Source organism: Pleurodeles waltl, chromosome 10 (assembly GCF_031143425.1).
Source record: "Pleurodeles waltl isolate 20211129_DDA chromosome 10, aPleWal1.hap1.20221129, whole genome shotgun sequence".
Taxonomy (NCBI): Eukaryota; Metazoa; Chordata; class Amphibia; order Caudata; family Salamandridae; genus Pleurodeles; species Pleurodeles waltl.
In genome coordinates this window covers 205,852,449-205,865,712 of record NC_090449.1, presented here as the reverse complement: position 1 = coordinate 205,865,712, position 13,264 = coordinate 205,852,449, and the positions used below count along the sequence as shown (strand labels likewise).

Here is a 13,264-nt window from a genome sequence, read left to right as displayed (position 1 = left end):
CCTGCACACATTAAAAAGCCTTGGTGCTTTGTGTGTAAAAACAGAGGCCATAGGCCAGGGGATAAGTCCTGTCCAGGTAAACCCCCTGAGCCTACCACCACTAATACATCAAGCTCTAGTGCCCCTAGCAGTAGTGATACTAGTGGTGGGACTGCTGGCAACAGTCAAGCAAAGGGTGTAGTTGGGTTCACTTATGGGTCCATAGTGGAAACTGATGTAATCAGTCCCAAGACAGTTTCTGTCACACCTAGTGGCATTGGCCTTGCCACACTGGCTGCTTGTCCCCTTACAATGGATAAGTACAGGCAGACAGTTTCAATAAATGGTGTTGAGGCCTTGGCCTACAGGGACACAGGTGCCAGTTTCACTTTGGTGACTGAAAACCTAGTGCCTCCTGAACAACACATCATTGGACAACAGTATAAGATTATTGATGTCCATAACTCCACTAAGTTTCTTCCCTTAGCTATAATTCAGTTTAGTTGGGGTGGAGTTACTGGCCCTAAGCAGGTGGTGGTATCACCTAGCTTACCTGTAGACTGTCTCTTAGGTAATGACCTAGAGGCCTCAGGTTGGGCTGATGTAGAGTTTTATGCCCATGCAGCCATGCTGGGCATCCCTGAGGAATTGTTCCCTCTCATTTCAAGTGAAATGAAAAAGCAAAGGAGAGAAGGCCTGAAAACTCAGGATCCCTCTCCAGCAACAGGTAAAAAGGGTATCACAGTATCCCCTAACCACCCTACCATTCAGGATACTATTCCTGTGGTGGGAGAAACCTCTCCTGGGGTGGCACCTGTTCCAAGGGAATCATCAGCTGGCAAAGCTGGACTCCCTGAGGTGGAAGTACCTCTCTGTGGGATAACTAACATTGGTGAGAAAAAGAGCACCATTTTAGTTAACATGGAGCATCCCTCCAACCCTCCCAGAGAAACTTTAGTGCAGAAACTCTGCTCTGCCTCACAACACTTAGGACAGCATCCCTGCCCTAGTGTGGAGCTGATAGGACAGCATCCCTGCCCTGCTCCAACCCAAGAGAAACAGCATCCCTGTTCTCTCTTCCAGCCATATGGACAAAGTTTTTGCCCAGCTATGGCTTTTCTGAGACAGCATCCCTGTCTGGCATTTCCATCACTACAAATAGGTTCAGTGGACAATTCCCACTGCTCTAAACTAAAACTTACTGATAGAAACTCTGAAAATACATCTTCACATTGTTGCTTAGCTAAAAAACTTCAAACAGGGTGGTTTACATCCCCACAGGGAAGTAACCATATAGTGGATGATAAAGGGAGTAACCAGTCTATTGCAGAGCTACTCTCTACTTATCACCACTTAGACAATAAAGTCTCAACTGGCCAAGGTTAGCCTTATTGTCCTTCGTTTGGGGGGGGGTTGTGTGAGAAGGTAGCCTCTTTCTAGCCTTGTTACCCCCACTTTTGGCCTGTTTGTGAGTGTATGTCAGGGTGTTTGTCACTGTTTTCACTGTCTCACTGGGATCCTGATAGCCAGGCCTCAGTGCTCATAGTGAAAACACTATGGTTTCAGTATGTTTGTTATGTGTCACTGGGATCCTGCTGGTCAGGACCCCAGTGCTCATAGGTTTGTTGCCTATATGTATGTGTCACTGGGACCCTGTCACACAGGGCCCCAGTGCTCATAGGTGTGCATGTATATGTTCCCTGTGTGGTGCCTAACTGTCTCACTGAGGCTCTGCTAACCAGAACCTCAGTGGTTATGCTCTCTCATTACTTTCAAATTGTCACTAACAGGCTAGTGACCAATTTTACCAATTTACATTGGCTTACTGGAACACCCTTATAATTCCCTAGTATATGGTACTGAGGTCCCAGGGTATTGGGGTTCCAGGAGATCCCTATGGGCTGCAGCATTTCTTTTGCCACCCATAGGGAGCTCTGACAATTCTTACACAGGTCTGCCACTGCAGCCTGAGTGAAATAACGTCCACGTTATTTCACAGCCATTTTACACTGCACTTAAGTAACTTATAAGTCACCTATATGTCTAACCTTTACCTGGTAAAGGTTAGGTGCAAAGTTACTTAGTGTGAGGGCACCCTGGCACTAGCCAAGGTGCCCCCACATTGTTCAGAGCCAATTCACTGAACTTTGTGAGTGCGGGGACACCATTACACGCGTGCACTACATATAGGTCACTACCTATATGTAGCTTCACCATGGTAACTCCGAATATGGCCATGTAACATGTCTATGATCATGGAATTGCCCCCTCTATGCCATCCTGGCATTGTTGGTACAATTCCATGATCCCAGTGGTCTGTAGCACAGACCCTGGTACTGCCAGACTGCCCTTCCTGGGGTTTCACTACAGCTGCTGCTGCCAACCCCTCAGACAGGCAGCTGCCCTCCTGGGGTCCAGCCAGGCCTGGCCCAGGATGGCAGAACAAAGAACTTCCTCTGAGAGAGGGTGTGACACCCTCTCCCTTTGGAAAATGGTGTGAAGGCAGGGGAGGAGTAGCCTCCCCCAGCCTCTGGAAATGCTTTGTTGGGCACAGATGTGCCCAATTCTGCATAAGCCAGTCTACACCGGTTCAGGGACCCCTTAGCCCCTGCTCTGGCGCGAAACTGGACAAAGGAAAGGGGAGTGACCACTCCCCTGACCTGCACCTCCCCTGGGAGGTGTCCAGAGCTCCTCCAGTGTGCTCCAGACCTCTGCCATCTTGGAAACAGAGGTGCTGCTGGCACACTGGACTGCTCTGAGTGGCCAGTGCCACCAGGTGACGTCAGAGACTCCTTGTGATAGGCTCCTTCAGGTGTTAGTAGCCTTTCCTCTCTCCTAGGTAGCCAAACCCTCTTTTCTGGCTATTTAGGGTCTCTGTCTCTGGGGAAACTTTAGATAACGAATGCATGAGCTCAGCCGAGTTCCTCTGCATCTCTCTCTTCACCTTCTGATAAGGAATCGACCGCTGACCGCGCTGGAAGCCTGCAAACCTGCAACATAGTAGCAAAGACGACTACTGCAACTCTGTAACGCTGATCCTGCCGCCTTCTCGACTGTTTTCCTGCTTGTGCATGCTGTGGGGGTAGTCTGCCTCCTCTCTGCACCAGAAGCTCCGAAGAAATCTCCCGTGGGTCGACGGAATCTTCCCCCTGCAACCGCAGGCACCAAAAAGCTGCATTACCGGTCCCTTGGGTCTCCTCTCAGCACGACGAGCGAGGTCCCTCGAATCCAGCGACACCGTCCAAGTGACCCCCACAGTCCAGTGACTCTTCAGCCCAAGTTTGGTGGAGGTAAGTCCTTGCCTCACCTCGCTGGGCTGCATTGCTGGGAACCGCGACTTTGCAAGCTACTCCGGCCCCTGTGCACTTCCGGCGGAAATCCTTTGTGCACAGCCAAGCCTGGGTCCATGGCACTCTAACCTGCATTGCACGACTGTCTAAGTTGGTCTCCGGCGACGTGGGACTCCTTTGTGCAACTTCGGCGAGCACCGTTTCACGCATCCTCGTAGTGCCTGTTTCTGGCACTTCTCCGGGTGCTACCTGCTTCAGTGAGGGCTCTTTGTCTTGCTCGACGTCCCCTCTCTCTGCAGGTCCAATTTGCGACCTTCTGGTCCCTCCTGGGCCCCAGCAGCGTCCAAAAACGCCAAACGCACGATTTGCGTGTAGCAAGGCTTGTTGGCGTCCATCCGGCGGGAAAATACTTCTGCACGACTCTCCAAGGCGTGGGGGATCCATCCTCCAAAGGGGAAGTCTCTAGCCCTTGTCGTTCCTGCAGTATTCATAGTTCTTCAGCCTAGTAAGAGCTTCTTTGCACCAACCGCTGGCATTTCTTGGGCATCTGCCCAGCTACGAGCTGCTTGTGACTTTTGGACTTGCTCCCCTTGTTCCACAGGTACCCTCAGACAGGAATCCATCGTTGTTGCATTGCTGATTTGTGTTTTCCTTGCATTCTCCCTCTAACACGACTATTTTGTCCTTAGGGGAACTTTGGTGCACTTTGCACTCACTTTTCAGGGTCTTGGGGAGGGTTATTTTTCTAACTCTCACTATTTTCTAATAGTCCCAGCGACCCTCTACAAGGTCACATAGGTTTGGGGTCCATTCGTGGTTCACATTCCACTTTTGGAGTATATGGTTTGTGTTGCCCCTATCCCTATGTTTCCCCATTGCATCCTATTGTAACTATACATTGTTTGCACTGTTTTCTAAGACTATACTGCATATTTTTGCTATTGTGTATATATATCTTGTGTATATTTCCTATCCTCTCACTGAGGGTACACTCTAAGATACTTTGGCATATTGTCATAAAAATAAAGTACCTTTATTTTTAGTATAACTGTGTATTGTGTTTTCTTATGATATTGTGCATATGACACTAAGTGGTACTGTAGTAGCTTCACACGTCTCCTAGTTCAGCCTGAGCTGCTTTGCTAAGCTACCATTATCTATCAGCCTAAGCTGCTAGACACCCTATACACTAATAAGGGATAACTGGGCCTGGTGCAAGGTGCAAGTACCCCTTGGTACTCACTACAAGCCAGTCCAGCCTCCTACACTTGGTACTAGTTCTATTGCGTCCTTTTGTAGTAATGCTTGAACTTCTAGTCCTAGAAGATCTATATGCTGTTTTGACATATTGTGTGTTTTCGGTGGGACATTTGGAGGGAATGTGTGAAATTCTATGCAATAACCATGTTGGATAATTGCTAAGACCCAAGTGTCTGTCGTTATTTCTTCCCAAGATTTGTAGAATTGGCTTAGTCTTCCCCCCACTAGTGTTGTGTGATGGGGTTGTGTGATTTGTGAGTCACTGATTATTTTGAGGGGTTTTGGGACCTTGAAATTTTCCCCGACTTCTTGGGAATTGGCCTCCTCTATATTGCCCCCGAAAACCTCCCCTTTGAAATTGACCCTGGTAGGTAGGTGGTCTTGTTTGTGAAGTGTTGGTTTCTGTGGGTTGACCCCGAAACCCTCCCCTAAAAGGTGTCCTCCGAAATGTGCCTCTGGTCTGCGGGGAGTAGAGTGCGCCCATGGCTTTGGCTGTATCGGTGTCCTTTTTTAGTTTTTCAATGGCAGTGTCCACCTCCGGCCCAAACAATTGCTGTTCATTAAACGGCATATTGAGCACAGCCTGTTGGATTTCAGGTTTGAACCCAGATGTGCGCAGCCATGCGTGCCTCCTTATTGTGACTGCAGTGTTTATTGTCCTTGCAGCTGTATCTGCTGCATCCATGGAAGACCGTATCTGATTGTTCGAGATACTTTGTCCCTCTTCCACTACCTGTTGCGCTCGTTTTTGGAACTCTTTGGGTAGGTGTTCGATGAAATGTTGCATTTCATCCCAATGAGCCCTGTCGTATCTCGCTAAGAGTGCCTGCGAGTTGGCGATACGCCACTGATTTGCTGCTTGTGCTGCAACCCTTTTTCCCGCTGCATCAAATTTGCGGCTCTCCTTGTCCGGAGGTGGTGCGTCGCCTGATGTATGCGAGTTGGCTCTCTTACGAGCTGCCCCCACAACTACAGAGTCCGGTGTCAGCTGTGTTGTAATAAATATAGGGTCTGTTGGTGGTGCCTTATATTTTTTCTCCACCCTTGGAGTTATGGCTCTGCCTTTAACTGGCTCCTGAAATATTTGTTTCGCGTGCCTTAGCATTCCTGGGAGCATGGGAAGGCTTTGGTAATGGCTATGGGTGGAGGACAGGGTGTTAAAGAGGAAGTCGTCCTCGATCGGTTCTGAATGTAGTGATACATTATGGAATTCGGCTGCCCTAGCGACCACCTGTGCATATGATGTACTGTCCTCAGGTGGTGACGGTTTAGTTGGGTACGCCTCTGGGCTATTGTCCGATACTGGAGCGTCGTAGAGGTCCCATGCATCTGGATCATCCTGGCTCATTGTGGTATGAGCTGGTGAGTGTGTTAATGGTGGAGTTTGTGCCGGTGATGCATGAGTTGATGGTGGTGGAGAGGGTGGTGGAGTTACCTTCTTTACCACCTTTGCTTGTGGTTGCTTGTCTCCTTGTTGGAAGTCAAGTTTCCTTTTCCTTTTGATTGGGGGAAGAGTGCTGATCTTCCCTGTATCTTTTTGAATAAAGAGCCGCTTTTGAGTGTGATCTGGCTCTATTGTTTGTAATTCCTCCTCAAATCTGTGTTTTTTCAGTTGAGAGGACAGTCCTTGTTCCTCTGAGTAGGAACCAGTTTTCGGTTCGGTTGCCGGATGTTTCGGCACCGAAACCGTGTCTCTTGATTTTTTCGGCTCCGAAAAGATCTTTTTTCTTTTCAGCGTCGTGCCCTCTCGGTGCCGACCAACTTCGGTGCCGCTGTCTCGGTGCCGAATTTTTTCTGCGCCACTCTCTCGGTCCCGAGATTGCTGCGTGCCTGTATCTTGACCGGAGTCGGATGACTTAGACACCAGCTCGCCCTTTTTTGGTGCCGATGGACGGTCACCTACTTTTCGGGTTAAGCCATGGCCTGTTGGCGGTTGCGTCCCCTGGGCTTTGTCAGTCTTTTTGTGAGCTTTTTGTTTCGACGTCTTACTCACGGTTGGCGTTTCTTCGACGTCGAATTCTTCGGAATCCGACTCGTGGATGGAGAAAGTTTCTTCTTCCTCCTCCTCGAACCGTTGTTGTCCTGTCGGTGTGGACGCCATCTGCAACCTCCTGGCTCTTCGGTCTCTGAGCGTTTTTCTCGACCGAAACGCGCGACAGGCTTCGCACGTATCCTCCTTGTGCTCGGGGGACAGGCACAAGTTACAGACCAAATGTTGATCCGTATAAGGATATTTATTATGGCATTTAGGACAGAATCGGAACGGGGTCCGTTCCATCAGTCTCGAAGTTGCACGCGGTCGGGCCGACCAGGCCCTGACGGGGGATCGAAATTACCCCGAAGGGCTACCGGAGCTCTTGAAGATTCGGTGTCGATTTGTTCTAACTAACCCGATACCGAACGAAACAATACCGACTAATTGTTCCGAGATTCTGACTAACTTTCTGACCCGAAACACGGAGCGAAAAGGAACACGTCCGAACCTGATGGCGGAAGAAAAAACAATCTAAGATGGAGTCGACGCCCATGCGCAATGGAACCGAAGTGGGAGGAGTCCCTTGGTCTCGTGACTCGAAAAGACTTCTTCGAAGAAAAACAACTTGTAACACTCCGAGCCCAACACCAGACGGCGGACTATGCACAGCATGTGTATCTGCAGCTACACATGCCACCGAACATTATACTACTTAAGAGCAGTAAGGTCTCAGGGAACTACAAGTGTACAAAAACAACCTTGTATACCCTGTAGCAAGGATGAGTGAAAGCAAGCCTTGGAGGAGTGTATAACCCATAGATGTTCCTAAATGCCATGTCCAGTCATTTGGCATCAATTACATGTAAAGCTAAAGTTTCTAAACCTTTGTGAGAAAACATTCATTAAATAATCATTTAGCTTAGACAAATAGAATTTGCTGGTCGATTCCACATTATGATATTATTTCAAGGTACATCCCTAGCAAGATCTTCAAGAGATGCAACCTGACATGTTAAACAAAATGAATATCACTGGCTTCTCTTATAAAATGAAAAACTTAATGACTACCTGAAGAAAATTACCAGAAATCATACGCTGTACCTCTGCTTCCCTGAACAAGAAGTTGCATGAGAAACACCTAATAGTACATGGCGCTAAAAATGTTAAATAGGCATATAAACAATCTCACCATATTGAAAAGTCCTTCCTCTGTTTCACTGTTAGTCTTGCTATCATCGCGTTGAGCGGTTTCTTCAGCTTCTTCAATTTCCTGACGAGAAGCACTAACCTGAGATTGAAAATGACATTGCGATTGCCTTAATCCATCTAATTTGCAAATGTTAACGTATTATACAATTATTTAACAACAGATTCTGATTTTAGCACTGCTGTTTCTTCTGTGGATTCTTAATTAATAGTGTTTAAATTTCCAGTTCTAAAGGCTGAGTCCACAGTACTTATTACTTCCAAGAAAAATGCAAGAAACTGGCTCTGTATATAGTATACCAAAAAGAGGTACGGTGTTTAAAGAGTACAGGTATCCCTTATAGGTGGACAGGGGCTTGCTCTAGCAATCCCAAGATGCTATATCTGGGGTAGTGTGGCGTAGCAGCCCTGACTTATCAGAGGGAAGCGTTAGACATTTGTTGCAATCACACAGTTAACAAATGAAACACACACTCTTAATAAGGAGATCCACACCAATTTAGAAAAATAACACATTTTATATTTTTTTGACACCAAGAACTTTGTTATTGGGTAAGGAGTTTTGAAGTTAGCAGTTTTTAAGTATACAGCAAATACACCTGCATTGACTTTAATGAAGAAACAAAGTTACAAAGAGGCTCCAAGTGGGGCTGGGGAGACTTGTCCAGCTGAATCCATGGGCTCAGGTCTCAAGGGTCTTAAGCACACAGGGACACCATCTGTCCATAGCAAGTTGGGCTTGGGGGAGAGGGGTTGGGGCGCTTGTGTGCAGTGGTGCTTTGTCCGGCGGGATTGTGGAGCAGCCTCCTTGCGGGTCTTGGTGCCTGCATAAAGGGGCTGCAGGCAGCGATTGGGGGGCCAGTTTGGCTAAACACAAGGTGGGGTTCATGAATTGGACTGGGGGATTCGGTGCATTTTGGTGTTGGTCCAGCTCTCTCACGGTTATTCTTGGGTGCCTGCAGGGTGCGGGGGAGTAGCAGGATGCTGGTTATTCCTTGAATTTCTGGCTGTCCTCCCAGGCTTTTGGAGGCAGAGCAGCTGCCTGACAAGTCGACTTTAGGACAGCAGGCCAGCCAGCAGGGATGAGATCAAGTAAGTTGCTGCTCCTCAATTCTTGATTAAAACCTGCTCTTCGGTGTCCTGCTTCTTAGGTCGGTGGAATTTGTCTTCCTGGTGCGTATGGGGAGATGACATTATCTGGTAGAGACTTCAAATCTTTTTGCTGAGCCATACCCTGTACGTGCCGTCGGATGGCGCTGTTTGGTTCTGCATGAGTCGTCCGGCTCGTGGTGGCTTGGTCAGCAACTTGGAGCAGTCTATGATGTCATGGTCATCTATATAGATGCCATCTCAGCGTGCATACGTCAGTTCTTTTATCCACAAAACTTCCACGCAGAGCCATGGATAAAACCAACATTTGTCTGTGCAAAACTAGGGCCCTGAGAAAGGATAAACCATAACCCCACTAGTCATATCCGCAGAGCGGAGAGGCATGGGTGGCTGTAAGGAATCTGCAGCTAGATAGAGTCTACCAGATAATGTATTACCAAAGGCAAGTAACTTGTTCATCTGATAGAGACTTCTAGCCGCAGATTCCTTACCTTTGAATAGATACCCAAGCCATAACCTCCAGGCGGTGGGATGCAGATACCACTCCTTACACTAGAAAGTCCTGCAGGACTGAAAGGGTAAAGTACCCGTCCCTTCGTACCCGACTGTCCAGGCTGTAATGTTTCGCAAACGTGTGCAAGGATGCCCACGTTGCCACCTAATAGATCTCCAGAACTGCTACGCCTCGAGCTAGCGCAGTGGTAGCAGCTTTGCCCCTGGTAGAATGGGCACACAAGCCCTGAGGAGGCTGCTTCCTAGCCAATGCGTAGCGTATCTTAACACAGAGAACGACCCTGACCAAAATGGTTTGCTTCTGCACTGCCCAAACCTTTTTTGCTCCAAAGTACCCCACAAAGAGTTGATCATCCACCCGGAACTCTTTGTGCAGTCAAAGTAGAACAACAACGCTTATTCTGGGTCCAGTCGATGAAGTCGCTTCTCTTCCTTAGAGGGATGCGGTGGAGCAAAGATGGTGGGCAGGGTAATATTCTGACCCAGATGGAATGGGAGCACCACTTTAGGGAGGAAAGAGGCACGAGTTCTGAGAACCACTTTATCTCGATGGATAGTGAGATACGGTGGCCTTGATGACAGGGCTTGCATCTCACTCACTCTCCTGGCTGATGTTATTGCCACTAAGAAGGCTATCTCAATAGTGAGAAGCCGGAGGGGACAGTTGTGTAAAGGCTCGAAGGGAGCACACTTGAGAAATGTGAGGACAAGATTTAAGTCTTATTGAGGCATAATAAAGGGCGTAGGGGTAAACATACGTACAAGCCCTTTGAGGAATCTATTTACAATGGGAGATTTGAACAAGGAAGGCTGGTCAGGTAGCCGAAGAAATGCCAATAAGGCAGAAAGATAGCCCTTTAGAGTCCTTAAGGTGGAACCCTGCTGGGCTAGAGACACAATGAAAAGAAGAATGTCAGAAAGAGAAGCAGAAAGAGGGTAAATAGACGTTTCTGTAAATAATATACAAACCGTTTCCAACAGCAGGCGTATACCGTCTTAGTGGAGGGACACCTAGCTGCCAAAATAACCTTACAGACTTCGGGAGGAAGGTCAAAAGGCATCAACTACCGCTGCTCAATCTCCACGCATGAAGGCGCAGAGTTGACAGGTTCGGGTGAAGAACCCTCCCCTGCTACTGTGACAGGAGATCCTCTCGAAGGGGTAGCCTGATTGGAGGATTGATGCTCATTTTGAGAGGCTCGGCATACCACACTCTCTGTGCCAAATACAGAGCCACTAAGATGACTTGGGCCCAGTCGTTCTTGATCTTCTTGAGAACTCTGGGCAGAAGTGGTATCAGCAGAAATGCATTTAGGAGACCTGAATTCCACTTGCGACAAAAAGCGTTGCAGAGCGATTGCCACCTTGGAAACTCCAACGCACAATACTGCTGACATTGCGTGTTCTCTGCGGAGGCAAACAGATCTAACCTAGGCTCTCCCCACTGCTGAAACAGTCCTTGCCCCACCTCCGGATGGAGATACAATTCGTGATCCGCTAGGCATCGACGGCTGAATTTGTCCGCCTTGGCGTTCAGAGAACCTGACAGGTGTTGACGCACCAGGGTTATGCCCTGCTGTTCCAGCCATGTCCAGAGACACACATCCCCACACCGCCCTGCTTGTTGCAGTACCACATTGTGGTGGTGTTGTCCGTGAACACCTGCACTAACTTCCCTTTCACACCAGGAAGAAATGCTTTCAATGCTAGCCGAATCACCATGAGCTCCAATACGTTGATATGGAGCCTGGATTTCACCAGAGGCCCCTGATCTCTGCCTCTCCCAAATGGCTGCCCGATCCCCGAAGGTACGCATCTGTCACTACTGTGAGATCTGGTTGGGGAAGGGAGAGGAGTCTACCTTTGAACTTTCTCATTTCACTAACCACCAATGCAGGTCTTTTGCAGTTCCCTCTGAGCTCTGAAAAGTGTCGGTAAGATTTCCCTGATGCTGTGCCCACTGGAACTTCAGGTCCCATTGCAGAGCCCTCATATGCAATCTGGCATGTTTGACTAACAGGATACAGGAAGCCATGAGTCCCAACAGCCTCAGAGTCTGTCTCACCAAAATGCAGGATAGAGGCCAAAACATCGGTCTCATAACCTGAATATCCTAGACTCGCTTCTCGGAAGGATAGGTCAGAAATTGCACTGTGTCCAGAACTGCTCCGATGAAAGGGAGCTTCTGAGAAGGAGTCAGGTGTGACTTTGGCATGTTTATAGTGAACTCCAGTGAATGCAGGAGGTCCACTGTAGTCTGAAGGCGGGTGACGAGAGCCCGGGGCGTAGAAGCCTTCAACAGCCTGTCGTAGAGGTAGGGAAAGACTGAAATCCTTAACCTGCGCAGATGAGCTGCCACCACCACCACCACCATTACTTTGGTGAACACCCGAGGGGCACTGTTGAGAACTAAGAGGTGCATGGTAAACTGAAAGTCCTCGTGGCGCACCTTGAACCGCAAGTAACGCCTGTGGGTGGGCAGGATGGGGATGTGAAAATACGCATCCTGCAAGTCCAACGCTACCATCCAGTCTCCTTGGTCTAGGGCAGATAAAACCTGAGCAAGAGTGAGCATCTTGAATGTCTCCTTTTTGAGGAAGAGACTGACGTCCCTTAAATCCAAAATAGGCCGAAGACCTTTGTTCTTTTTGAGAATCAGAAAGCAGCGGGAATAGCAACCAATGCCTTTTTCTGTTATCAGGACCCTTTCTATGGCTCCCTTGGCCAAGAGAGCCATAACTTCCTCGTGGAGTAAGATCATATGATCCTCCATCAGCCGTTCTTTTACCAGAGAAATAGAGGTAGGGAAAGACTGGAAGGGGAGGGAATAGCCCTTCTGTATGATTTGCAAGACCCATTTGTCTGTTGTTATGGATCGCCAGTGAAGAAGATGAAATTGAATCCTCCCTCCAACTGGACGGACATGATCTTGCAGAACCATACTAGGGGGGCTTGGGTGTTGCGGAAGAGGGGGGCTAGTTGGTGGCCGACCTCTGGCTAGACTCTATGGGTCTGAAGGTACCACAACCTCGTCCTCGCACGGGATTCTGTGAAGAATGTTACCGCGCCCCTCCCGAAACCTCAAAAGGGGCGATAGACAGACTGCTGGCGAACAGGTGCTTAGAGACTCAAGGATCTGGCTGTAGCTCGAGAATCGTTGAATCTCTCAAGCGCAGAGTCTGCCTTTTCACCAAAAAGGCATGTGCCATCAGAAGGCATGTCCATCAAGTTCAACTGGACAACCCCCGAAAAGCCAGTGGTATGCTGCCAGGGGTGGCGTCGGAGGGCCACAGTTGAAAAAATCGTCCTGCCCAGCGAGTCGGTCGGGTCCAAGCCACACCTGATGATAAACTTGGCTGCATCCCTCCCATCCTTGACAGCCTGGGTGTCCTGTATGCCCTCCGGGACCTGGGCTAGCACTTGTGCCACCGTATCCCATAAAGTATGTGAAAACAGCCCACTAAGCAAGAGGTGTTTACTGACCTAAGTGCCAGGCTGGAGGAAGAAAACATCTTCTCCCCAAGTTAGTCCAGCCTTTTGGATTCCATATTCAGAGTAACGGAAGGGAAGGCACCACAGGAAGTGGAGGCTTGGACCACCAAGGTCTCTGGGGTGGGGAGTTGGGTGAGGAAACTAGGGTCGCTTGAAGAAGGTCGATGGTGGCGGACGATTGTCCTAGTCACAAGAGCCCCCGTACTGGGTTTGGACCACGTTCCCAGAAGGCCATCTGTGAGGGCTTCACTGAAGGGTAACATCGGCTTCAATGTAGCAACCCCTGGCTGAAGCACCTCCGTCAGGAAATTAGTCCTGACTGGCACCGTAGGCAAGTCTAGGTCCTAGACCTCAGCTGCCCTTTGCATAAGATGCCCCCTCTTCCGTAGCCACATGAGGTGTTGAGAGCATGCCAGCATCTGGAGAAGTGTCCAGTCCA

At 48.9% G+C, this 13,264-nt stretch overlaps 1 protein-coding gene across 3 annotated transcripts in view; it reads right to left on the bottom strand.

Annotated features, from left to right (window-relative positions):
• RRN3 (RRN3 homolog, RNA polymerase I transcription factor) overlaps window positions 1–13,264 on the bottom strand; it is a 418,208-nt gene that overhangs the window by 291,623 nt on the left and 113,321 nt on the right. For all 3 annotated transcript variants that reach the window (XM_069210184.1, XM_069210185.1, XM_069210186.1), the window contains exon 10: window positions 7,694–7,792. In XM_069210184.1, the coding sequence (XP_069066285.1) occupies window positions 7,694–7,792 (99 nt within the window). The remainder of the gene's footprint in view (window positions 1–7,693; window positions 7,793–13,264) is intronic.